The sequence below is a fragment of the Balaenoptera physalus genome (genome assembly GCF_965194825.1).
Source record: "Balaenoptera physalus genome assembly, chromosome: 12".
Lineage (NCBI taxonomy): Eukaryota > Metazoa > Chordata > Mammalia > Artiodactyla > Balaenopteridae > Balaenoptera > Balaenoptera physalus.
Window position 1 is genome coordinate 65,990,710 of NC_138897.1, and position 25,130 is coordinate 66,015,839.

A 25,130-nucleotide genomic window follows, 5' to 3' on the forward strand; every position below is an offset into this window, starting at 1 on the left:
ATAATTGGCCTCTCTTGAAGGATGGGCGAGTATATTTCTTTGCAGGAGACCAGTGGGAGCTAGGAACAGATTATTTTTAAAAATACACGAGCTTTCTCTTCAGTTCTGACAGGCAAATGGGAAACATTTCTATAGATTTTCAGACTCCGTGAATGCCCAAGGGCCTTACTGATCACGTACTAAGTGAGTCAGAGGCTTCTGAAATGTGGATTCTAATTCAGTATTTCATGTAACGCTTGGTGGTGTGGCTGAGGGCCTACATGTGTATGTGCACAACGAGAGTTGAGGTTCCTACAATCTGGGGAACAGACACTTTGTTTTTGCTGCAGTCATCATTTTGGTCTTCCAGTAGTCATGATTTTTCATGTTTCTTTTCGTGTATTAATGATAATTTGTAGTTTACCATCTCTATTTTGTGATGTCTGGTTGAGAGTACTGTGCTGTGACATGGTTTAACCAGCAATTTTCTGATTACTAGGCCTCCAGACACGTGTCTCTGAGGTTTCAAATGAATCCACCAGCCCTATTACAAATCACGTATGTGTCACGTCCCCAAATTTGCATGAGCAGCGACTTGTCATTTTTATCATCATGTTCTTTCTTCTCCCAGGAGAAAGTGGCGTCTGATAGGCTGGGTGTGCTGGCGGTCCCCATCCGTCCGAGTGGGCCTCGTGGCCCTGGACGGTGTTGCGTGTGGCCGGGCAGCTGCCCCCCTGGCCTCCCCCTCTGCGTCTTGGCTGAGGGATCCCCACCCAGCTCCGACTTTGATGGCTGTACCTTTCTTCTGCCGAAGCGGCTCAGTATAACTTTCCTCCTCTTCTCCTCATTTACTTTGTGGTATTTTGTCCTCTGATAATGAGTTTTCTGTCTTTTCCAAATAAGGACTTTTGCTGTCTGCAGCCTCAGATCCTTTGGAAATCATCAAGAGCGCTGGCAAATATTTCACTGCTTCGAGGTACCTCGTGAGTTTAGCAGTTTGCAACCATTCCTGTAATAGTCCTTGATGCTCTTTTGCTAAAGAAAGGAGAGACTAGTTGGATGAAAAAACCCCAGCCATTTGGGGCTCAGAAGCCTCAAGAAGACAAAAAGAAAACCAGACCAAATGGGGAGATTGGGCTGTCGGGCCTGGAGCGTGGCTCTGTGGGTCAGAGGGCTAGGAGTCAGGGTCAGGCTGGTGCCCCACCTCCAAGTTGGGGGACCTTGAAACATGACCTGACTTCTGTGTCTTCTTGTCTGTTAACCAGTGATAAGAGCGTATCATATATCTCGGGGCTCTGTGAGAAGTAAATTAGGTTACATGTATCGAGAAAGTTCAGCATCTGGCCTGGCACCAGTAAGTATCCAACAAGAGGCAGTTGTTAATATCCTAACTATCCTCCCAGGCAGGCCGAGGAGAAAGGTGTCCTTCCCATTGCGGCTTTGGAGGGTTTTCCACAGAATCCCAGGGGCTTTTGTGTATTGGAGGCGGCAGTGTAACTGTGGTGCAGGTGACTTGAGCAGAGTGAAGGGAACCAGTCTCCCTGGGCGATGTTTAGGGGCCAGTGGAGAGGACGAAAGGGAAGGAAACGTCTGCCAGCCGGGACCTCGTGCTTCCGGCTGAAGGAGAACCTGGTAACCCCTATCCTTCACCTCTCTTAACATAACGAGAACTGTAATGTGGGTGAAATGAACCTTGATAATGTCCTCCTAAAAGGAAGAAGATCTAGGCACCTTCATTTTCTTATTCTGATGGTATAACTGTGTGCTGCAAATCAGCCCCCCAAATCCAAACAACTTTCTAAATAATAAGAATCTGTAAGAATTCTGAAATCTTCTGCTTCCATCCTACTCTTTCCCATACTGACTCATGATTTACAGCATTCTAAATTTCATCTGCCTCCTTTTATTCCCAATCTAAATTTCAAGCCCAAAGCCTGTCTCTGAAACATTGTAGCAATTGAGAGCTTGTTAGTTTTTCTGAAATGGCTTGGAGGAAACTGGCTCACTTCAAGTAGGAAGCGTTAAGAATTGACATTCAAGTCCAAATTGCCTAACTTCATGTTTTATTTAATCACATTCAATACTCAGCAAATGCATCAGCGTAGATGGATTCAATTTGGATTCAAACTCAATTTTTTTCCCTTCTCAATAGGAATTGAGAGTTGATTTGCTGGCAGTTGGCCAGGCTAAAAAGGAAGAGTGGACTGAATCACAGGGGAGCCGCCCTTCTGGGTTGTGTTTATTTGATAGTCAGCATTCACCCCTTTCCTTACTGTTTCTTGGTAGAGACACTCCACTGGATCTGAGTCATCCAGAGGGGTGAACCGGCCATGATGCTCATACAACTCCTTCTGTACCCAGGGTCCCCAGCCAGTGCACCCAGAGCACAGATCCCTGCCTGGGCGCAAGCGCAGAGGGGCCTGCACCCCGGCCAGGGGCTCAGGATGGCTTGGCACCTGCCTGCAGTGCCGTGGGGTACCTGGCCGGTTCCTGCTACCCTCAGGAGGCTTCCTGGTCTTTTTCACCAACCGTATACGTACCAGTCATACCTCAAGGACCAGACTAATAAAAACAATATCACCTTATGGAAAGAGACCCAAAAGTTGGCAGATAACTTCTGCCAATGAAGCGCCACTGAAACCCTACGTAGGACATCAGCGATAGCCTCTTTCCTCTGACCTCTTTACAAACAGATTCTAATTAACTGTTTTTTTTTTTTTTAATTGCAAAGGAAATAGTGTTCACTGTAGATAATTTGGAGACTTTGAAAAGCCACAAAAAAGAAAATTACTGACTCACTCTTAATTCTGTCATCCGAAGAGGATCACTATTAACATTCTGATATACATTTCTCTAGTTTACTTTTCTCACATACACATGTAATGCATATGCATACTTTTTTTAAAAAAATTGTATTGGAGTATAGTTGCTTTGCAATGTTGTGTTAGTTTCTGCTGTATAGCAAAGTGAATCAGTTATACGTATACATATATCCCTTCTTTTTTTGGATTTCTTTCTCATTTAGGTCACCACAGAGCATTGAGTAGAGCTCCCTGTGCTATACAGTAGGTTCTCATTAGTTATTTTATACATAGTATCAGTAGCGTATATATGTCGATCCCCATCTCCCAATTCGTCCCACCCCCCCTTCCCCATATGCATACTTATAACTTATTAGATATAAAGTGAAGTCACAAAACACATGGTGTTTGTCATCTGCATTTTCCTTTTAATGTATTATATTTCTGGAATCTTTAAGTATTCTTCAAAAACATCATTTTAATACCCTGCGCGGTATTCATTTACTATTATAAAAGGTACTGTGACAAGCACTCTTGATTCATTCAAATCTTCACACAGGTCTCTGCGTTTTTCCTTAGGGTACGTTCCCAGAGGTGGGGTTCCTGGCTGACGATATATGCACTTGTCAGACTGAGCTGCCCACTGGAAGTGCAATAGGACCCCCTCCCCCACCCCCGCAGGCCCCTGACTCATGCTGATCGGTGGGGGGCGGCTGCCTCTGGGGACACTTGCGAACACTGGATGTCATACTTCTTTTGGTCCATAAATCTCGAAGTGAGAAACAATACCTTGTTGTTTTAATTACTAGTCATCATGTTTATTGGCCGTTTATTTTCTTATTAAGATGGTTTTATTGCTTGCCAAATAGTATTCTTTTGTCTGTCTTGTGTTTGAAAAATCTTTTTTTCCATTTTATCATTTGCTTTTTAATACTGTAAGTGGTTTATTTTGATAATATAAAAATATTTTAATCTTATAAATCCACTCTATCTTTTCCTTGGATGTTTCAGCTTTTGTTTCTTGTGTTTATAAAGTTCATGCCCCCAGAACAAATAGAAATTCATCTCTTTCTTTCTGGGATTTTGAGTGTATGTGTGTGTGTGTGTGTGTGTGTGTGTGTGTGTGTGTGTGATTTCTACATTTAGATTTTTAAATCATCTGGAATTTTTAAAAATACATGGTATAGATCTATTTTTTCTGATCCATAGATGAGGCTGTGCTCCAGTAAAACTTAGTCACAGAATAGGCTGTGGGTTCATTGGTCCTGACGGCCAAAGTTTACCTATCCCTGATCTAGCTGAATTTTTAATCTTTTTGTCAAGTCCTTCCATCCTCTTATCTCCCTTACAAATACACAAAAAGTATGTGTGTGTGTATGTATATATACTCACACACACACATACTTTTTGTGTGTATATATGTTGCACTATGTATATATGGAGACAGAGAGGAGTTTGGTTAAAATGACTTATAAAATTATTTGGGAAAAATGTGACATCTTTGTTAACATAGGTCTTCCCATCAGACAACATCTAGCATTCATTTATGTCCATCACCAAAGTTTTCTGGTTTCTTTATTGCTGGTTAATCTCAATCCTTGCAGTGTTTTTTGTTGTAGTTGCCATTGTGGCTGGGATCTATGTCGGGGGTCCCACAAACTCCTGCCTGTTCCCTGATTCGCTAGAAGGATCACAAGACTCAGGCAGTTTTGTTCAGGGCGGGGCAAGGGAAAAAGACACCCGGGTAGGTCAGAGGAATCTGTGCCCGGGCCCCTCCAGCAGGAGCTCCCCCAGAAAGCGCCCCTTCCTCCAGCACCGAAATGCAGCAACCGTGATTCTGCATAGATTTTCAGAAACTTCTGTCTCCACTTCTAGCTTTCCTCTGGCTTCCAGACAGTTTTCTTTCAGCAAGTGCAGAATCTGTTTTCCGTTCCGTGGAAGATGTGATGCGGGCGGGCGGCTTGCAGAAGGCAGGCTTGCTGCAGTCACTGTGGGCCCTGGTTGCGACCACAGTCCCAGAATTAAACCCCTCAGGCTGAAGCCTCGGGAACAGCCTCTCTCCCTGATGCTTTATTGTAACTCTTCTCTATAGTGAATCCTCAGAAGCGTTCATCTCACTCGGCTCATTCAGATCAAAGAAACTCCTTCACTGCAGCGTGAAGAATCTTGGAAAACCTACTTACAATGGGTGCAAAAACTCAAGCCCTTCTTAAGACAGGCTCAACTTCACCTGTTGGAGGAGATGGTGGTTCTCTTTGTAGTCTGACTCTGCTTTTACTGAAAAAGCTAAAGGAAAGAAAGCCGCTTCTGCAGCTGGGGTTTAGGAACAAGCCTCCACCCCAATTGGCTGGCCGGGGAGCGCTCACACCCCATGCTGACTTTCTACTTTCTCATGCCTTCTCTCAGTTACCTTTCTCCCCAGGCCTCCAGCCTCTGAGAGGCTCAGGGGCAGCTAGAATTTCAATTGTTTCTTAACCCTGAAATTCATCCAATAAAGGGCACGGTCTGACCTTCTGACATGGAGACACTGTAATGTACACAGAACTGAGTGAATTAACGTACGATCTGATGTCACGGAGGCGACTTGCAGAAGAGCCTCCTTCCCAGGCTGGGTGGTGTGCGGGGTGCAGCAAAGGTACGAAGCAGAGAGGGCACTGCCCCTCTCTGGGTCAGGTCCCAGGGGACCCCGGTCCCCCTCATTCAGGTGAAGCTGCAGAGGGGAGGGGGTGGCCGTGGGGGGAGTCTCTTAACTTTCCAAACTGCTTTCTTCTAACTTGTGCTGTGATTACATCCATCCTTTCAAGTTTCAAGTTCCTTTGTCTTCCCTTCAGAGCTTCTGGCTCTCCGTCCAACCGTTCTTTCTGTCTCCACACTTTGCGTGAGCGGGAACTGTCTTGGCTCCCTGCGCTCCTGTCTCAGACATCCCTTGGCCCTTTGATTTACTTCAGACACACTTCTTGCCCATAGCAGGCAGAGGTGCGCTGTAATGCATGTAAAACTAGGCTGGGACCCAGCCTGGCCGCTTCCCACATGAAGAGATGATGAACTCGCTAAGACCTAAGAGGTATGTTTAATCAGGAATTGGCGTGGGTTCGTGGAGAATGTTGCAACCTGGACTCTCCGTAAACAAGGGCCACCGTCTCTCCCTCCGACCACTTTTTACCTCACTGCTTACCACAGGTAATCAGGAAATGGCAATTGATTTTGATATTAGCCCAAACAAAACATAATTCGTAAGGTAAGGCAGCTCCAGAAACATTACATATCTTCTTCCCAAAACTTCCTACCCTCTTCCTTTTCCCGTCTCCCCTCCACAGTCACAATGACCCAAGACTCCCTCCTTCATGAAACAGAAGGATTGGGGAAAACCCCAAATCCAATAATCAGGACTTGAAGCCTCTCAGGATGCGAAGACCTCCCTGAGCTCACCCAACTCCCTTTACTGTATTGTATTGTATTCTTCTATATTTATATTTACATACTTTTTTGGCTGCGCCGCGTGGCTTGTGGGATCTTAGTTCCCTGACCAGGGATTGAACCCAGGCCATGGCAGTGAAAGCTCAGAGTCCTAATCACTGGACTACTAGAGAATTCCCCCGACTGGCTTTATATTGTTGACTCTAGTTTGTTTCTTGATTCCAGTGACAAAAAGAGCCTCCGTCCACTGTGTGTGTCCCCTCCCAGTGGGGACCTGCCACCTAGTGCCGGCTCCCACGTGTGACACCCCCCCCTCCGTAACAGAATGTCACCTGGATCTATTTCAGAGTTCCCTGAAGAGAAGAGGCAGCCGGGAAATGTACAAAGAGAAGAAAGCCTTCACTCAGGTAAGCAGCGTTCTACTCTCATGTTACGACGTCTCCTCATTTTGAATTTTCTCAAGTGTTAGTGTCACCTTTAATATCGTCAAAGAAACATGATCTGCCCAAACATCTGGACTCATCCAAAGCGTCTGTGGGGGTGAAAACTGTCTTCCCAAACCAACAGCTCTTTTGTTTCTCGCACCGATCAGCTGGTGGTTTCTTCAAGAAGGAAAGGAACAAACTGGCTTCCTGAGCCAGTAACGCATAATTGCGTGCCGTTCAGGGCTCTGCCGTGCTCACAGCTGGTGGCAGGCGTTCTGGCCTTCGAAGACATTCACACAGTAAAGTAGTAAAATAGCACAGCTGCCGTTGTGTCGGGTCATCCATAAAGCATCGTTTTGAGTGTTGGTTTTTTTTTTTTAATGCACAAACTGAAGGGTGTCTTAAATTGTCCTAATTGAAAACCAGGTGTTCTCTCCAAGGTGGTAAGAGTGGGGCCCTTTCTGTGCACATGGCATGTGGCCTTCAGAACTTCCTTAGCTTTTCTGAACACTCGCTTTTCTGGATTCCTTCTTTTTTTTTAAAAAAAAAAAGAAAAACTGCTAGTATTAGGTGTTGGCGAGAACAAGGCATCACTGGGGTGTCAGCTTCCTGAGCTCTCAGGTCAAGGACTAATTAGAGAGATGCAGTAAGTCCAGGAAACTACGAGCTCCGAGGCCCGGGGCCAGCCTCGCTGTGAATCCCACACCTGATTCCCTTTGCTTTCTCCCCTCTCCAAAGTCCCCCATCCCCAGAGCAGCCTTCACGGAGGGCCTGGCTGCGTGAGCGGGAGGAATGCCAGAGGTTAACTGTTCTCCACGTCTCTGCTCCCCAAATCTCACTTTGGAATCCGCTAAGAAGGGCGACATTAAAATCTGTCGTCCCCACTACTGGGAGCTTCAGCCCCCTTGGGCTTTGAGTCTGTTTCAACGTACTGGCTCCTGACCAGGGGACAGCTTCTCTTTAAAAGGGTCATCTCTACCCATCGCGGGATGGACAGCCTGCAGTGCACTCACCCGAGGGTCAGTCAGGCTGGGGACAGGAGAGGGGAGGCCCGGGCTCGGGAGCAGGTTAAGTGCCCAGCCTGCGGGATCGTTGAGCGAGGAGTTTCTGTCTGGCAGAGCGGTGGAACGGAGCGCCTTGGGAACTGCAGGTCCGCAGCCAGAACTCAGAGGAAACTGGCGCCCCGGCGCAAGGTAGGCACACGTGCAGTCAGCGCTGGGGGGGGCTGGCCAGACGGCAGACTTGCAAGCCAAAGAATATATACCCGTAGCGATATATTTCTGTCGCTTGTCAAGGCCTTTCCGCTGGTGGTGGCGGCGGTGGCCCTGTGTGTGTCCTCCCCCTCATGCCCTGCTTGCCTTCTCTGCCTGCACCAGGTGTGTCACGTGGGAAGGTTACTGGACCTGCTTTCATGCTGCATTCCTGAGCTATCGGACCATCTCCTGAAACCAGAGCCTGAGATCAGCCTAGACCCCTCCCCTGGAGTCTTGGCTGAGTTTTAGAAAGCCTTCAGTTACAAGATGAGATGGGTATCCAGCCCGTGCTGCTTTAGCTGAGGCTGTGATTCCCCATCTTATTAGAAGGAGTTGGCTTCCCGCCCCAGAATAGGCTGAGCCCAGCTCCCTGCACACCCACCCCCAAAAACACTGCTCCAGCCGCCTCCACTGAGCGAGGAAGTCTGATCCCTTTGTTATAAGCCACACACTCCCTTGGCTTCAAAGATGGCCTTTCTGTCAAAAACTGCGTTAGTCTTGGTTTAGTCAGGCCTAGTAATGCATGGGTGTTGCGTAGAAATGAAGCACGCTTTAATTATCTAGTAGAATTTCTCGTATGTGGGTAGTTTCTTTAAGGAACAGGAAGGCTTTTTGGATATTTGATCAATCCTCAGGTAATCTATGAATTGGACACTCACTAGGGTATATCATAGAATCTTTTTTTTTTTTTTTTTTGGCTGTGTTGGGTCTTCGTTGCTGCAAGCGGGCTTTCTCTAGTTGCGGCGAGTGGGCTTCTCATTGCGGTGGCTTCTCTTGTTGTGGAGCACGGGCTCTAGGTGTGCAGGCTTCGGGAGTTGTGGCTCGCGGGCTCTAGAGCACAGGCTCAGTAGTTGTAGTGCATGGGTTTAGTTGCTCCACGGCATGTGGGATCTTCTCGGACCAGGGCTCGAACCCGTGTCCCCTGCATTGGCAGGTGGATTCTTAACGACTGCGCCACCAGGGAAGCCCTATCATAGAATCTTGTTTCTTTACCTGACCTGGGTTTAAGTTCAAGGAGACAGAGAAGGGTGGTTGTAGTTTATAATCAGACTGTGGGGAATGGCAGAGAGGGGGTGGGGGCGGATGGTGTGAGGTTTCTAGAAATCAAGGCAATTTGAGGGCTCTCTGGGGTTTTTTTTACCTGTATAAGCGGGGCGCAGATGAGTACTTACAACCAAGTACAGAACCCTTGGGGAAGGCCCAGTCTCCATGTGCCTCTCGTGTGCCTTCCCCGATTTCTCAGTTCAACTTTTGGGGGGAACCCTCAGGAGAGATGGCCTGAGACTCTCTGATCTTGGTTTGAGACAAAAGCGTCCGGAACCGTGCAGGTGACTCTGCCCCTTGGCCTCCACCGTCTCAAGGCCTCACCAGTTGTGAGTTTCCAGGGAAGTAGGGTCAGGACACGGGTTACGGCTGGGGCCCTGCACATCCCTGGGTCCGCCCAGGCGTCAGTCCTGGGCTGGAGGTGGAGTTCCCTTGTGGCTGGCAACAATCTCCTCTCCCATCTCCGCGGCTGTTCCCAGGCACGAAGGTTAATTTCTGTGCTTCCGGGGAGATAGGATCGTTTAGGTGATTTTGGACACAGGACAAACACTGGCTATCAAGTTAATGATGGGGCTAAGGGTCTTCCTATCCCAGACTTGTCACCCCCAAACTGATTCATTTACAAAGTATTGACACTCTATCTCCATTGATATGTATTTTAGCTTATTCAAACTCCATTCCTTCCTGTGACAACAAAGACCTCTCTGTGTATTTGGATACAATAGATTTCTTACAAATCTATGTTTACCAAAAATTGAAAAGATGCTTTTGATTGTTCTACTCTCAAAAGTTCTAAGAAACTGGGTTGTTTAACATGCCAATTTCTGGTACAGAGTAGGTATTCAATATTTACCGAAGGAATGAATGAATCAACAAATAAGTATGCTTTCCCCCTTAGTATTAGGATTAAATATAGTATGTCTTTTACAGCCCGTGTATTCTAGGTAGGCCCTCTAAAAATATATATCATTACCCCAGCAGTGATAACCCATCTTGCTCCACTGAGCAGGGCAGACAGCTTTATTTCTAGTTAGTCACAGAAACCCTTGTTATGTCTGCCTAACCAAAAACAAACCGGATCCTTAATGTGATAAGTTCTTAGATCACGAAGACCATGCTCTCCTCCCAGTGACATTTATATATAACTCTCCTGATGTGCAAACAGGAAAAAAAAAAAAACCAAAACAGAATTACTGGCTCCTTTTCCCCAAATTGAGTTTCAGACAAAGCAGAAGGTTGGCTTCAGCGTGCTGGAGTGTGGAGATTGACCACATACAAACCACTCAGCTATATGCTGTTCCTTTTGACCTTCACAACGACCTTGCTTGAGTTGAGGGTTCTGCTTTGGACATAAGGAGCCGGTTCCCCAGGGCTCTGCGCTCAGCCCCTGCTGCCATGGACAGAAGGAGCGGGACCGGTAGGCCCTCTGCTAAGAGGTGGCGTGAGAGGTAGTCCCTCAGAGGGCGCGCAGGCAGCACCAGGGCTGCTTTCCGTGTGGTTCTGGCTCACAGCTGGCCTGTGATTTTTCTTTGAATCTTACCTGTCACTCTGCTTTTCTTTCCTTCCATGGGTTTGTGGCTCGGGCAGGAGGGGTCTAGGGGTGGAAGGAGGAAAGGTGGGGGCACCCGGGGAGGTGTTTCTATGTCTTTCTGCCCAATGGTAAGCGAGTGGCAAGAACAGGGTGGAGAATGGGCCGTGTTCTCTGAGGATGAAGCTGCGCCAGCCCTGCTGGCCTGTTTGCGCACAAGTGATCTGGAAGAGTCATCCTTCCCCAGGGGGCTGACTTGCTGTGGTTTGATGACTCTCCGTCCCCTGGGTTGACGGGGTGTGACCACCACCCAGTGCATCACTGAGTTTGTGTGGCAGGAGGAGCCTCTGCCTAAGTCTTTGTCCCCATGACAGCCTTTTGAAACTTGGTAGCCAATCAAAGAGGAATGATTCATGAAATTGGTCACTGTTGCCAGCCACTGAATGTGAAGAGTTCATGCAGCTTCAGGGCATTGAGACCTGCGCTGCGAAGGCAGAGTCCACTTTCCAGTTGGTCCAGAAACTGCCTTCTTGACCTCAGCCGAGCAGTGTGGGCTTTTAGTAGCCGCGAGCCTGCTCCAGTGACCCTACAGAATCCTCTGGGATCCCGATGACCACCACTTCTCAGGTTTTAAACCAGTTAACACCTTGCCTTGGGTTTCTGAGTTTAATTTCCTGCTGTGTTACAGCCACTAAAGGTGCAGAACGTAACCAAAGTCAAGTTCGCATGGGGAGAGGGTGCGAGTCACCCGGGCTTAGGTTTGCAGTAACCATTTCATACTAACCGTCAGAGCTTGGTACTTACTGTGCAACTCGGCTTCCAAAGCACCCTCATGCCCATCATCTCGTGATTTGTCCTCATGCCATCCCTGTGATTCGTTGCGGGAGGGGAGGCAGGAGAGGAGGAGCGTTGGGTTGCCGTGTCTCAGGTTCCAGCAAAGCCGGGCTCTCATTTGGGGTCACCTGGCCTCCCCATCCTGTTAATACCTGTGAGGTGCTGGCCCGCCCCTCTGATGAGGTAGGAGGTAAGTGGCAACAGGTGGAAGTGGCCACAGAGGCCTGTCTACCTGCCCCAGGCTGAGCAAGGGGCCTGGGGTCTCTCACTGGTCAGGGTGGACCCACAAAGTAACGGTGGGCGGGGGTGGGTCGCCGCATTGCTGACGGGGCTGGGTTTCATCTCATTCACTCCTCTCCACTCATCTCCTGGGTGATGGTTTTCGTGTGCACGTTTTCCAAACTAATTGTTTGGTTTCCTTTGTTTCTGTGACAAAGCCACCACCAGCAGTCCTTGGTGCCCCCGTGAAGGCCCTGGGCTCACCCTGGCTCTGTCGTGGTCCCTCTAACGAGCGACTCCACACACTGACGTGAAGATCGGTGTTTTGTGTGTGCGTGTGTCGGGGGCGAGGTGCAAGGGAAATCGTCAAAAACAGGAACATTTGGTATTTTCAAATAACCTTCCTCTGGGCTGCTCTCTCCTGGCAGGATGACAGTGCCGACCTGAGGTGCCAGCTCCAGTTTGCCAAAGAGGAGGGCTCGCTGATGCTCAGGAAGATGGCCAAGCTGGGGCGGGAGAAGGACGGGCTGGAGCAGGAGCTGCAGAGGTACAAGGCCCTCTACGGGGACGTGGACAGCCCCCTCCCCACGGGGGAGGCCGGCGGGCCGCCCAGCACTCGGGAGGCCGAGCTGAAGCTGCGGCTAAAGCTGGTAGAGGAGGAAGCCAGCATCTTGGGCCGGAAGATCGTGGAGCTGGAGGTGGAGAACCGGGGCCTCAAGGCGGAGATGGAGGACCTGCGGGGCCAGCACGAGCGAGACACCGCGGGCCGGGAGCCCCTGCCCGGCGTTCCGACCTCGCCCTTCGGGGACTCCCTGGAGTCCTCCGCAGAGCTGCGCCGGCACCTGCAGTTCGTGGAGGAGGAGGCGGAGCTGCTGCGGAGGTCCATCTCCGAGATCGAGGACCACAACCGACAGCTGACCCACGAGCTGAGCAAGTTCAAGTTCGAGCCGCGGCCGGAGCCCGCGTGGCTGGCGGGGGGCGCGGGCGGCGGGGCGCCCCTGCAGGACGAGCTCCAAGCGGCGCGGCTGCAGATCAGCGAGCTGAGCGGGAAGGTGCTGACGCTGCAGCATGAGAACCAAGCACTGCTGTTGGGCGCCCCACGCTGTGACCCGGCCGCGCCCCCGGGCCCGCGTGCCCCAAGCCCCCGCGACAGCGACGCTGACAGCGACGCGGGCAAGAAAGAGAGCGACGGGGAGGACAGCCGCGCGCTGCAGCCCCGGCGGGAGGGCCCCATCGGCGGCGAGAGCGACTCGGAGGAGACCTTCGAGAAGACGTCGGGCTTCGGCAGCGGGAGGCCGTCGGAGGCTGGTGAGTGCCCGGCGGAGCTGCTCCGCGCTCGGGAGGACTCGGAGCGCCTGGCGAGCATCAGGCACGAGGCCGAGCGGCTGGAGCGGACCGTGGAGCGCATCATCAACGACACCGACGGCTTCACGGACGCGGCGCTGCAGGGCGGTGGGGCCTCGTCGGGAGCCGGCGCCAAGGAGGAGCCCCAGCTGCTGGGGACCCTCAATGCGAGGATGAAGGCCTTCAGGAAGGAGCTCCAGGCCTTCCTGGAGCAGGTGGAGCAGCTGGGGGAGGGCCTGTCCCCTCTGCCCCACCTCACCGAGTCTTCCAGCTTCCTGTCCTCTGTGACCTCCGTGTCCCGGGACTCCCCCGTCGGGAACCTGGGGAAGGAGCTGGGCCCGGACCTGCAGGTAAGGGGGCTCCTGGCTCTGCCTCCCTGCTCCCTCCTGCTCCTCCTCCTCCTCGCTGGCCTTGCCGCACTCCAGCTCACCCTGCTCACGGCTGCTTGGTTATGATCGCACACCTGCCTTGTACTAAAGCCTCAAGTTTCAACCAAAGCCTTTCTGTTGGTTGGGTTTCTCCTTTTTTTTCCTTCACGCCCCCTCCCCACGGTTTGGTTTGATTTGGTTTCGCTCTCTTTTGTCTCCTTGTTTCTTTCCCCCTTTTCCTCTGATTTTTAACTGCGCCGCCGCTGCTCTTAGCTGAGAGGTCCTCCCTCTTGACACAAGGCTAATCCTGCTGGCAGCGCTAGGATCGTCGCAGTCTGTCCCTTTTTTTTGTTTTTGGCGTCCCAAACGACCAGCCATCCCAACGAAGAAGCAAAGAGGAGTTTAAGACGCAGTACAAACGCTCTTCACGGTCAGGATAATTAGCGGACTTCCCGGGAGCGCGTGCATCCCTGCCTGGGTTCACTGCCCCAGGGACAGTCCAGCCCTGAAGGCCGTAGGCAGCCCACCCGCTCCCTCTGCGACACAGCCCGGCCGGGCGAGGAGCGCGGCGGAGAGAAGGATGGTTTTGATGGCACCCCCGGAGCAGCGGGCGGCGAGTGGAGTAGCCCCAGGACTGCTCTCGCGTGCGCCGCCCTGGACTGTGGCTTTCGCTGCGCGACCACAGAGAGGAAGCAGCAGGAGCCTTGTTTCCGTATCCTTCGTGGGTAGTGCGCTTGCGGGCGAGTCTGACTCATGCGTCCCCATCGCATGCGCCTCGTAACCAGCGTGTTGCATTCTTCTCCCTGTTTCTCTGTTTGCTTTTCAGATCTCTCAGCCCGCCATTTTGCTCAGCCTCATCTTGGCTCTGTTCTCTCCTCTCTCTGAGGCCGCTGTGTTTACGTTGGTTTCTCTGGTCATGCTTTTCCTCATCCCGTAGTTTTCCAGCCGTCTGTCTACCTGCCCCACCCCACCCCGCCCTCTTGTCCTTTGTGTTTTGTTTAAAATTTTAAAACAAAAACAAAAAACAAATCCCTCCCGTGCACCTAACAGTCCAAACTGAGAGATCAGCTGGAGTGGCAGCCCGGGCAGGAGCGAGGGGAGGAGCGGGGGCCCCTGCATCTCCGAGCCACACGGGAGCTGCACCGTCGAGCCGACGGGGACGCGGGGAGCTGCCGGCCCGGAGCCCAGAGCTGCTTCAACCTGGAGGTCAGCAGGGGCGGGTCCCAGCGGCCACGCCCCCTCCCACCCCTCCTTCGCCGTGTGTCGGTGTGAGGGTTCCTACCTGGGTCCGAGGCCCCTACGGAACGGGGAGGGGGGGCGATGCGGAACCAGGGGAGACTTAACTGAATCAGAATCCATTGCATGCAACTGAACTGAGGGGTCCATACAGGGTGAGGGCAGGGGGACTGGTTCTCCTGGGTCCTCGGGCAAAGCATATGAGACTGATTGGGGAGTGCTCTGTGGCTTCTTGTCAGACGGTAAGGAAAGCAGGACTGAAAACCAGGCCATGTCCCTCCTGTGTCTTGTGGGCCCGCCCCACGTTTTCCATGCCGGCGCTCGAGTCGTAGGGCAGAATCAGGGATGCTCTCCTGACCCGGCGGCTCTTCAGCAGTCTGTTGTCATAGCAACCCATGTCCACAAAGCTCGCAGCCCCCACAGATACTCCATTGTATGCAACAGTTGTCCTCTCAGTGAATGCTCTTCCCTGCAAGTAATTCAACCCAGTACAGAAGGACAGGTGGCCCCGAGGAGTGAGTGTCTGGCTCTGGTACTGCCCGTTGAGGCAGGTTACTCCAGGGTTAGAGCCGCATGTTATGCATTAGAAAAGGTCGGGATGAAGGGTCTTCATTCATCAGTCCCAGCGAGGATGTTACCATTCAGCTTTGAGGCATCAGAGCAGTTCCCAAAAGGCAGGAGAGAGGACGAGGAGTGTTGCGGCTCCTGTAGCTGGTACCGATTTTCTTTTTTTTCCTGTATGATTTTATAACTATAAATATACAGTAAAAATGAGCAAAAACTAGCCAGTCAGAGTACATCAAATGATAGGACACGTAAGGCCACGACCGGCCCATCTGCGTCCTGTCCTGCACACGGGGTACTGGCACCAAAACCCATGGCCAGAGGCGGGGTGTCGACACCAGTTTTCTCTGCCCACCTTGGCCCTTCCTCGTTTTCCACGGGCTGCTCCCTGGTCCTGTCCCTGGAGCCCTCTTTCCTGTGATACACCGTTCAGGGCGTGTCCCACGTAACCACGTCTGGTTCACTCTGGTGAGTGTCGGAGGGCTCCTCTCCACACGCCCCCAGGCCCTGCTGGATCCTGTGGGCGTGACGAGTGCGCTCCTCGCTTGCCCCGACACGCGTGCTTTGCAGAGCTTCAGAAACTGGCAGTGGTTCTGGACAGAGGAAGATGCTTCGTTGAATCAAACCATGTTGTGGGAAAACTAAACCTTCGTAATAGGTCCGTTAGCAGAGTTAGCTGTTGCCATGTGGCTTAGGGTCACTGAACAGTGTGGCTCAGGAGGGATCTTCAGACGAATCCCCTCATCGTGCGGATGAGAAGGAGTGTGAAGCAGTGTCAGCAAATTCTCCCCACCCCCCAGCCGGTTGGTGGTGGAACTGGGTCCAGAACCGCTTCCTCGGGCCTGGTCAGTCCTCTCCCCACCCCGACCCCTCCCGTGAGGAGTGCTGCCTGTACAGCAGGGACTGGTCCCCACTGGGCCTGGACACCTCCAACACGAGCTCTGTCTCCTTGGGGGCGGTGTTTCCAAATGCAGATCACCAGGGGGACTAATTGTATGCCCAGCTATCTTGCCATGGAATGTTTCTTCTTTTAAGCATCTGTCTGGTTTCCTTTAATTTTATACATTTTAAGGAGGAAGTAAAGAAAAACTCAAAGTGAAAGGCAAGGTCCAGGAGCATCGTTTTCTAGAAGGGGAAATAGAATTACTCAGGAGTTAAACATCCTTTGTTCTCATTTTTTATTCACCAAGGCATTTCACACAGAAGAGAAAACTCAATTATGTATGCAAACACATTGTATATTAAAATACTTTCTAAAAGATGAAGCATATTCTAGGACCCCTCTGATGGCTCCATAGCTTTCCCTTTTATGAGAAGAGCCGCATGGAGATTGCTTGTAGGGTCTGGGGCTCAGTGGAGCTGCTGTGTCCCTGGGGTGGATATCACCCTGACAGACTGCTCAGTTTGGTCTTTGAATATTACTTTGGATTAAAGAATTGTACAATGGACCGTTCTAGGGAGCAGAACTCTTAAAACCTTTTAATGAAAATGTAACCGAATTCATTGCCAACAATTGCTTTCCTGTGAGGCTCTAATGGAAACAGTGCACAAAGCTTCCGTCAGGTAGCAGGGAAGCTGCTCTGGGTTAAAGACACACGTCACATGGCATGGATGTCATTTCTGCTGTATAGCAAAGTGATTCAGTTATACATATATATATTCTTTTTCATATTCTTCTCCATTATGGTTTATCACAGGATATTGAATATAGTTCCCTGTGCTATACAGTAGGACCTTGTTTATCCATTCTATATATAGTAGTGTGCATCTGCTAATCCCAAACTCTCAATCCATCCCTCCCCCTTGTTAGCAGTTTTCTTTACTACCTCTTCCATTGCCCTTGAAATGACCATGGTTTGTCTGCACAGCTAACTACTCCTGTACACGTGTGAATTTCCTTCAGCTCCTGGCCCTTAGCTCCTCGGAGGGGGTGGTGGAGGGACTGATAGGACGCCTAGGACCAGTGGCTTAAAAGAAGAAACAACTTTCTGAATTTAAGCTGAAGTTCAGAAAATTTCTCAATTCCAATTTCTCAAGTTCCACTTGTGAAGTGCTTTCTATGTTTTTTGCCTTATAGATTTTCAAGTTTGGGGAAAGGGGAAAGAAGTTAAGTGCTTATTTGACAAGATTTGGGTGTTTGGCCAAACACCCAAACTTAACTACTACTAGTACTAGCAGTACCAGTAGCAGCAGTAATAACAAGGCAAAAAAGAAAAAAACTACCTTACTCCAGGGTACCGTGTTAACAGGTAACAGATCTGTGCAGTGAGAGGCCTGCCACTCTGACCGCACACGATAAGCTTGGGAGGGGAAGGTGTATCTACCCAGCCTCTCAGAACTGTCACAGCCAGAGAGAGCCGGAGTCACAACCTGCTAACACCCACTAACCTACTAATGCAACCACACAAAAGTTAACTGCTCAGAGGATAACAACCAGACTTCAGAAGGACCAATATTGCTGTTGCCTGTTCCTCTCGGTAGATATCAGCAAGATTCTCATGTGGCACTGGATTCTTCCCTGACTTTGCTCCCTGTGGCTCCCGGCAAATCTGCTGAGAGATTCCCATCTGTTAAGGAGAGCAGGGTACGGAATATGTGGTTTGGAATGTGTGGGGTGCCTTAAAAATAGTTCTGAATGAGGAGTAGCCAAGCACGGGCACTGGTCAGATTACACACATAAATGACACCGAGCCTGTGCCCAGAGGATTGAGTTTCTGGGTCAGAAATCTCAGAGATCTTCTCCTGAGCCCCTCCTCTTGTCCTTTAATCAACGAGCTATCCCTTCGGCCTCAGCTGTGACATACCATCCTCGATAAAACGACGTGGGGTTTATGCCAAGTATGTGTGCACAGGTGTTGACCCGATAAACCACTTTGGAAAGAAGGGGTAGCAAAACCGGCCAGAACAAAATGGAAGTCACGGGAGATGAGGTCACAGGGATACAGGTGGAACGGAGTCCTAGTTAGAAAGTAGTGTTGCTAGTGTCTAATAAGTGGCTACAATGAAAAGCTTTTTTTTTTGTTTGTTTCATTTTGTTTTTGGTATATCGAGATAGTGAAGTTGTCTCCTTAAGTATGGAAAGTAATTTATAAGCCACTATCTCTGAAGATGGCCAGGAAATTAGCAGTGTAAATCGGCATGGGACACGCCACGTAGGGGCAGGTGTGGGCTGCGGGCTTCCCAGCAGTAACACAGGGAGGTGGCTGTGGTGTTGAGACGAACACGAGCCCACAGCCTGGGGGCCACTGCGAGGGTGTCCGTTCACGTAAACAGTCTGCGCAGGACGAGGTCAGTGCGTTCAATGTCTAATCAGAATCTCTGGTGAGTGCGCGGAGGATGGTTTCAGAATCTAACCTTCGGGAACATGGCGATGAAGGGAAGTATGTATTTTCCGGAGATCTCTGTGTTGCGTGAAAATGCTGTGAATGTGGCAGTTGTGTGGCCCTGGATGGAAATTTCTGCCACAGCCTGTTTGTGTTTCGGCTTTTGTGACACTGGAGTAACGGCATCCTGACAAGGAGCAATTAGTTGTCCATAGAGTTTAATGTTCCATTAGCAAAAATAGACCAGAAAAGAGGAAAATGTGTTGTAGATGAGGAGGATCTAGAAGTTTCTGTCGTTGACCAGCCTCCACAGACGACACAGGAGCCGCTGTAGGTGAATCAAATGTCCCAGATGAACATCCTCATAGGACTTAAAGGGTCCTTTTCTGTGACCCTTCCAAGGTGAGGTTCAGAGGAACACATTTTTAATCAAACGACACTGAAATAGGAGGCCTGTATATTTGTTCAAAATAAAAAGTTTATATAATTATTTATTAAGATGACAACCAAACGAAATAGTGTAATATGTAGAAACTAAATTAATAGGTCTTTGCTTTTCTTAAAAGATCAGCTTGATTTCAATGCTCGTTTTAACATCTAATAATTCAGAGCTTTGGGCTGGTACCAAATGTGTTAAAATACGGAGGATTTTCATATTTTAAATGTATAGAGTAGCATGTAACTCAAAAGTAAATCTGGAACTTCCCTGGTGGCGCAGTGGTTAAGAATCCGCCTGCCAATGCAGGGGACACAGGTGTGATCCCTAGCCCGGGAAGATCCCACATGCTGCGGAGCAGCTAAGGCCCGTGCGCCACAACTACTGAGCCTGCGCTCTAGAGCCCGCGAGCCACAACTACTGAGCCCACGTGCCACAACTACTGAAGCCCACGCACCTAGAGCCCATGCTCCACAACAAGAGAAGGCACCGCAATGAGAAGCCCGTGCACCACAACAAAGAGTAGCCCCCAGTCGCCGCAGCTAGAGAAAGCCCGCGCGCAGCAACGAAGACTCAATGCAGCCAAAAATAATTTATTTGGAAAAAAAAAGAAAAAGTAAAGCTGGAGGAATTCCCTGGTGGTCCAGTGGTTAGGACTCGGCGCTTTCACTGCTGAGGGCCGAAGTTCAATCCCTGCTTGGGGAACTAAGATCCTGCAAGCCGTGCAGCATGGCCAAAAGGAAAGAAAAAAAAAGTAAAGCTGACCATAGAGCAACCAGGTGACCTGGAAGCACTCCTGTGCCAAACTCCTCGAGGGGCAGGAGGGAAGCCCCAGGAGGGCAGGGGTCGGGGGCAGCTTACTTACTGCTGTGTCCCCAGCATAGAGCCGAAAGCTATAGGCACTCAGTAGATAGAAAGTGCTGCATAAAATATCTAATGTCCTTTTAAATATAGAGCTCTATTCCCAAGAAAGTTAGGAAAATCTTCAAGGGTTGGAATTGACTTCAGAATTGAAAATGGACAGGGAGAGAAATGAACCAGGACCACCCCCGCAAACTGCCCTTTATGAAAGGCTGAAGAAGCGTCTGTCCATGGCGGGGGGTGGGGGGGGGCAATAGGACAGCTTGCCCAGCCGCGTGGAGCCTCCCCAGGGTACCCGTCAGGATGGCGGCTTCACCAGGACCAGGCTCTAAGTTGAACCCCTGAGGAAAGGAGAATTTCTGTTCAGCTGCTGGCTTCTGCAAATTCAAGACCACCTGCGGGCACATCCTCAGCCCAGGCCACACTCGAGATCCTAGCTAATGCCCCACCGCCGATGCGCTCATGGCGCTAGCGCAGCAGCAGCTGGAGCCACTCTGAGACCTCCAGATCCTAGAATTAGCAGATAGAAACTGTAAAAGAAGCGCTCTCAGATCGACCAAGGGCCAGCAAACAGGACAAAAAAGTAAGTCGTACTGTAAAAGATCCCACATATTGAAGAAAAAAGAACAGAACTTTTAGAAATGAGAAATTAGTCATTGGGGTAAATTCGATGTGTAGAGAAATACTCCTCTTCAGAGAGAACCCCTGACTCTGCCTAGTAGATATAAAAGGCTGCAGTAATAATACCTAGTAACCAGCAAAGTACAGAGGCATTCACGGTCTCAGTAGTTCTTGAGTTTCTTGAAAAAAGGATGACCTTAAATCTCTAGCTTTCAAAAAGTTTATCCCAAAGTGGTGAGTTCCCAGTGTTTCTGATATTCGGTCTCCATCCTTCTTTCTGTAAATTCTCTTGTAGTCAAGCCTGTGCTAGGGCAAGTGCTCTGCTCTTTTATTGTCTGCATTTCCTATTCTCGGGAATCCAGGCAACACCAGCTTGTATCAGAGGAGAGCAGCGGTACCCTCGGTGAGAAATAACAGATTAGTTAAACGTAATCAGAATGAACTAGCGAAGTGACAACTGTTTTTCTTGCAACAGACCACTCTAATCCCCAGCTTTATAAATCACCTATCTTCACGCAGCAGAAACCAGTGAGTAGCACGGCATGCCTCAATTTTAATGATGACTGAGATTTTCAATATGACAGCGTTTCCATCTCTAAAAAACATTTCAAAAGGAGAAGCTCGACCTCTATCATTGCCATTTGCACATAAAAGATGGATTTTACCAATAACAATTATGTTAAAGATTCCTTTAAGTATTTTAACCTAAAATGTAGCAAGCAGATCTTATGTAGCTCCTCCAAGGCACCATGTGTGTCTGTTCGGTGAAGGAGCCCCAGGCCGGTTACCTAGAACATCCTGGGTGGGAATGTGAGGAGGAAAGAGAGGCCTCCCATGGGGCAGGAAAAACTCTAACAGGAAAGTGTACGAACTCATTAACTATGCAACTGAGAGGCACATGTGAACTTGGGCAGTGAATCTAAGAGGCTGTGTGTGAGGTGGTCATGCTTGACCATCAGGACTGCCAGCTCTGGCGCCCCCAGCATTTAAAAGGCTGTCTCGAAGCTGCTATGGGGGCTGCCACTTCTCGGCCTGGTTTGTCTTACCGTGGTGGCCGAAGCTCAGGTGCTGGGTACCGCTTACCCACCCGTCTGCTGGGTGAGAGATGCAGGGCAGGCGGAGGCCAGGTGAGGCTCTGGGGGAGCTGCTGAGGGTCACTCCTCTGCCACCGCGCCCACGCGTGCCATGTCACTCCATGTGTGTCCCTGCCTTGTGCACATTTGTCCTGCATCTTCAGCTCAGACCGAGTTCTTGCTGCCACTAAACCCCTTCCTTTGTCCCACCAATCAGCTCAGGGGCTCCCCCGTTTTACTTGAACAGAGTGTATTGATAAAGGAGCTGCAGGGTCAGCTTGCACAGGTGGCCAGTATGCATCAAGAGGAGGCAGAGATATTTACAGACACCATCCGGAAGGTAAATACGGACCACGGTTCAGCACCACCTTCTCTGTCTGCAGGGGCCCCTTGAGAGAGAGAGGACAAGAGGTGTTTTACAAGGACTCTGTCTCCTGCACAGGCTGGGCAGCCTGGGCTCGGGGCTGGAGGGCGTGTGGAAGGGACATCCCTTCAAGCTGCCCCCTGGGGGTCTCATAAAGATCACTGTCTCCCTCCCTGCTCGAAAACATGCATTTCCATGCTGACACTGTGGTCTCGGGAAGGTCTTCCTAATATCTAATCTAAACTTTCCTGCAGCCAGAATCAGCAAAGTAAAGTAAGGGCACTAAACGCCGGACATTAAAGTGTGTCCATAACTTTCACTGTCCTGCAGATTGATATGTTTTAACAATATTAGGTTAATTTTCTGAGAAACATCAACAATTCACCCATTGTTTTCAGAAAGCTGCCATTAACTGAGCTGTGGCCTTATCAGCTCTTTCAACTGATTTAGAGTAACCTGTTCCTGGCTCCTGATCCCTCATCCACTCAGTCCTTCCCCAGAGTTCTTAGGAGACGGACTTCACTGCCCGCAGGCCTCCGAGGACCATTTAGTTCCCGCCACCCCGGATCTACTTGAGTTGTAAACAGATATCCAGGCTCGGAATTGCCATGGCTGCTGCTTTTTGTATTTGTTCTTGAAAGATATCTGTATCTTTAAAACCAAAAACCAGTTGATCTTGAAATGGCACCACGGTATTTTAAATGCATATCCTATGCAAAATAAGGTACCTGTGTATCCAAGAACTTATTTTGGCAAGGAATGTGAGTTACACCGAAGCCCCGTGTTGCCGTGGTCGTGCTTATCTAAATGGGTCAAAAAACTGATTAAGGGAGCCCCTTCTGCACCTTGCCACGCAGAGCCGAGCCGGGTACCATCCTTTACCACTAGATGTGCACCCCTTTTTAAAAGTTACATTTATAGGTCAAGTTTCATGTATTATTAGGTAATATGAAATTATTTTCCTTTTGTAAAGGGTAAATTCCTACGTAATTTAACTTTTTTTGCATTGCACCAAAAATCACGTTTGAGTGAATTTATCCCTGGAGACGCCGTTAGCAGAATGGCAGGGTCCCAGGTGTTTCTAGTACTTGGATTCAGGATAAAGGGGTGGGTGTGAAGAGTCTCCCAGTCCTCAGTTGGAGGCGGTGAGATGGCATCTAGGCTTGTTCAGAGGGGAATGGAAGGGGTCCCCTCACCTCCCTGAAGGCAGAGGACCAGAACTCTGAGACTTGGGAAGTGTGTGGGGTCCTGGAGGAGAGGTCAGAGCCAGCGAGTCAGGAAGGGTCATTTCCAGGAGGTTAGGGATGAAAAAACCAAGAGAACAGCCCCTTCCCAGGGCTGCGCCTCCAGCGGCCAATCCTGGGGGCCCCTCTGGGACACCCGCCATGCACTGGGCACCGCACAGCATGAGTTAGCGACACTCAGCAGCTGAAACTTTACCAGGGTCAGTCGATAGCCTAAGATAACACAAAAATAAATTGCAGACACTGGATTTCCAGCAGCTGGGCTGCCGCTTCGTCACTCCGTCCTGTCCTGCATCCACAGGGGAGCGAGCCGGTGGTGGGACTTGGGGCTGCTGAGAGCGTGAATGAAATCGCCATTGCTTTATGTTATCCCAGCTTCAAGTGCAAACTCGGTCTGGTATCACGACAGTGGCCGTGCAAGTGACCACACAGCCCAGGGCCTCACAGAGCGGCCTCGCTGGTCACCGGCCTTTAGCACGTCGGTCAGACCGGTGTCGACCTCAGGCAGCCACAGTCATGCTCCCATGGTCCCATGGCTTCTGAGCACCCATCAGGTTCTTTAGGGAAACAAAACCAAACCTACCCGTTGGCTTTTGGCACAAGAGGGGGTATTAAGTTAGGATGACGATAAGGCTGGCGTTCTAACCCTCTCTTTGGTCTGTGGAGCAGAAAGCTTCCACCCCAGGTATCACTTTAGCTACTATGGATGTTATTCCTGTGCCCTGATCTGTAAGTTCAGATTTTAGTCACACCCTTTTGCTTAGTCATTATTGACACGTAACAGTTGTTTACCGCTTGGAAGAGTGTGTCTATACCCATGTGGAAAAGGCAGCAACTAATACAGTGATGGAAAACATTTCTTTCCCAGCAATGCTTTTGTTTCCCTGAGTGTCGCCCATACCTGGTAGGAAGGTGAGGTCTCAAGCGTGGAAGTAGCTTGTTGGTCTTTCCTGTGCGCTCACCCTCTGTGCAGTCTAGTACTAGCTTGTCCTCTGTCAGGGGGTGTGGGGACCACAGGGCCCAGGAAGTCAAGGGGAAGGATTCCCACTTGCTTGGCCTTGACAACTGCAATTTACCTTGGGTACCAGCCCCTGTGTGGAAGGCAAATGGGGTCTGCATATAAGTCAGCTGTGAGCCATCTATTGCAAGAGACAGTTCTCCTGACAGAGTTTAGAAACATCTAAATACACCACGAGAGACTCCATAAAGAAAATTGATCCTGACACCTCCCCTTGAAAGAGCACTTGCTTCTGCATCAGAAAACGCTCAAGGTTTCGTTTCTGAGCGAAAACGCTCAAGGTTTTGTAAATAGCGAACCTCTCGAGGAGTTTACTAAACGTGGGGGAGCTTCTGCGTTTCACGTCCCATGTGCAAAATGGCACGGATTGGATGGCCGTTTGCAGAGACCCTTGGTTTGGGTGCCAGGTCGGGACAGGTACCCGTCACACCGTCTCTTTTCTTCCGTTCAAGATGGAGGAGGAGCACCTGTGTGCCTTGCGGCGGCGGGAGCTGGAGGTGCACAGCCTGGCCCTGCAGAACTCGCTGCACGAGCAGACCTGGAGTGACGAGAGGCTCTTGCAGCAGGAGCTGTGCTCCCTGAAGCAGAACATCTTCCTTTTCTACGTCAAACTCAGGTGGCTGCTGAAACACTGGCGGCAAGGGAAGCAGACGGAGGAGGACGCGGAGGATCTCACGGAGGTACCTCTGCCTGGGGAGTTCCTTGTCTTTGCATCTGTTTTGCTCTTGCCCCCACCCCCAGCCAGGCCCTGCTGTCCCCCTCCCCTGACACATACAGTCATGTTCTGCTGCTTCAGGGTGTTTTGTCAAGTCCAATCCAGGCAGTGGAAATGCAGTGGGTTGTCCAGTGCTGCCCTTTGACCTCGTTTTAAGAGCACGCTGGTCTGTAACATCATCCTGCAGACAAGTGTTGCTGCCACGTCTTTTGTTGCTGACAGATGAATTCGTTAGTTACCACCCTGAGGTCCTTATCGGTCCATTCCACAGTGATGGTTTGTAAAACCTAGTTCTAACTTGTTCTCTCTTCTTTCCATTTTAGTTTTTGGTCCTAAATGCCAGAGCCCGTTCTGCCAGTGCAGTTTCATACGGTCTCTCTGAGCTCCAGGGGGTACTTTCTTGCCACCTCTGAAATCTGTACACGCTTCCTTCTTATGCCTCAATTCCCAGATTCACAACAGA

The 25,130-nt window shown here is 50.2% G+C and overlaps 1 protein-coding gene and 1 long non-coding RNA gene across 5 annotated transcripts in view; one reads left to right on the forward strand and one right to left on the reverse strand.

Annotated features, from left to right (window-relative positions):
- LOC309640278 overlaps nucleotides 1–25,130 on the reverse strand; it is a 711,494-nt gene that overhangs the window by 245,553 nt on the left and 440,811 nt on the right. The gene's annotated exons all lie outside the window — the stretch shown is intronic.
- MTCL1 (microtubule crosslinking factor 1) overlaps nucleotides 1–25,130 on the forward strand; it is a 126,831-nt gene that overhangs the window by 67,853 nt on the left and 33,848 nt on the right. For 2 of the 4 annotated variants that reach the window (XM_082418568.1, XM_082418566.1), the window contains exons 4-7: nucleotides 6,545–6,604; nucleotides 11,929–13,194; nucleotides 14,263–14,418; nucleotides 24,405–24,632. In XM_082418568.1, coding sequence (XP_082274694.1) covers nucleotides 6,545–6,604; nucleotides 11,929–13,194; nucleotides 14,263–14,418; nucleotides 24,405–24,632 — 1,710 coding nt within the window. Of the gene's footprint in view, nucleotides 1–6,544; nucleotides 6,605–11,928; nucleotides 13,195–14,262; nucleotides 14,419–21,543; nucleotides 21,667–24,404; nucleotides 24,633–25,130 lie in introns of all 4 variants that reach the window. The other 2 variants (XM_082418569.1, XM_082418567.1) reach the window with 2 other exon arrangements.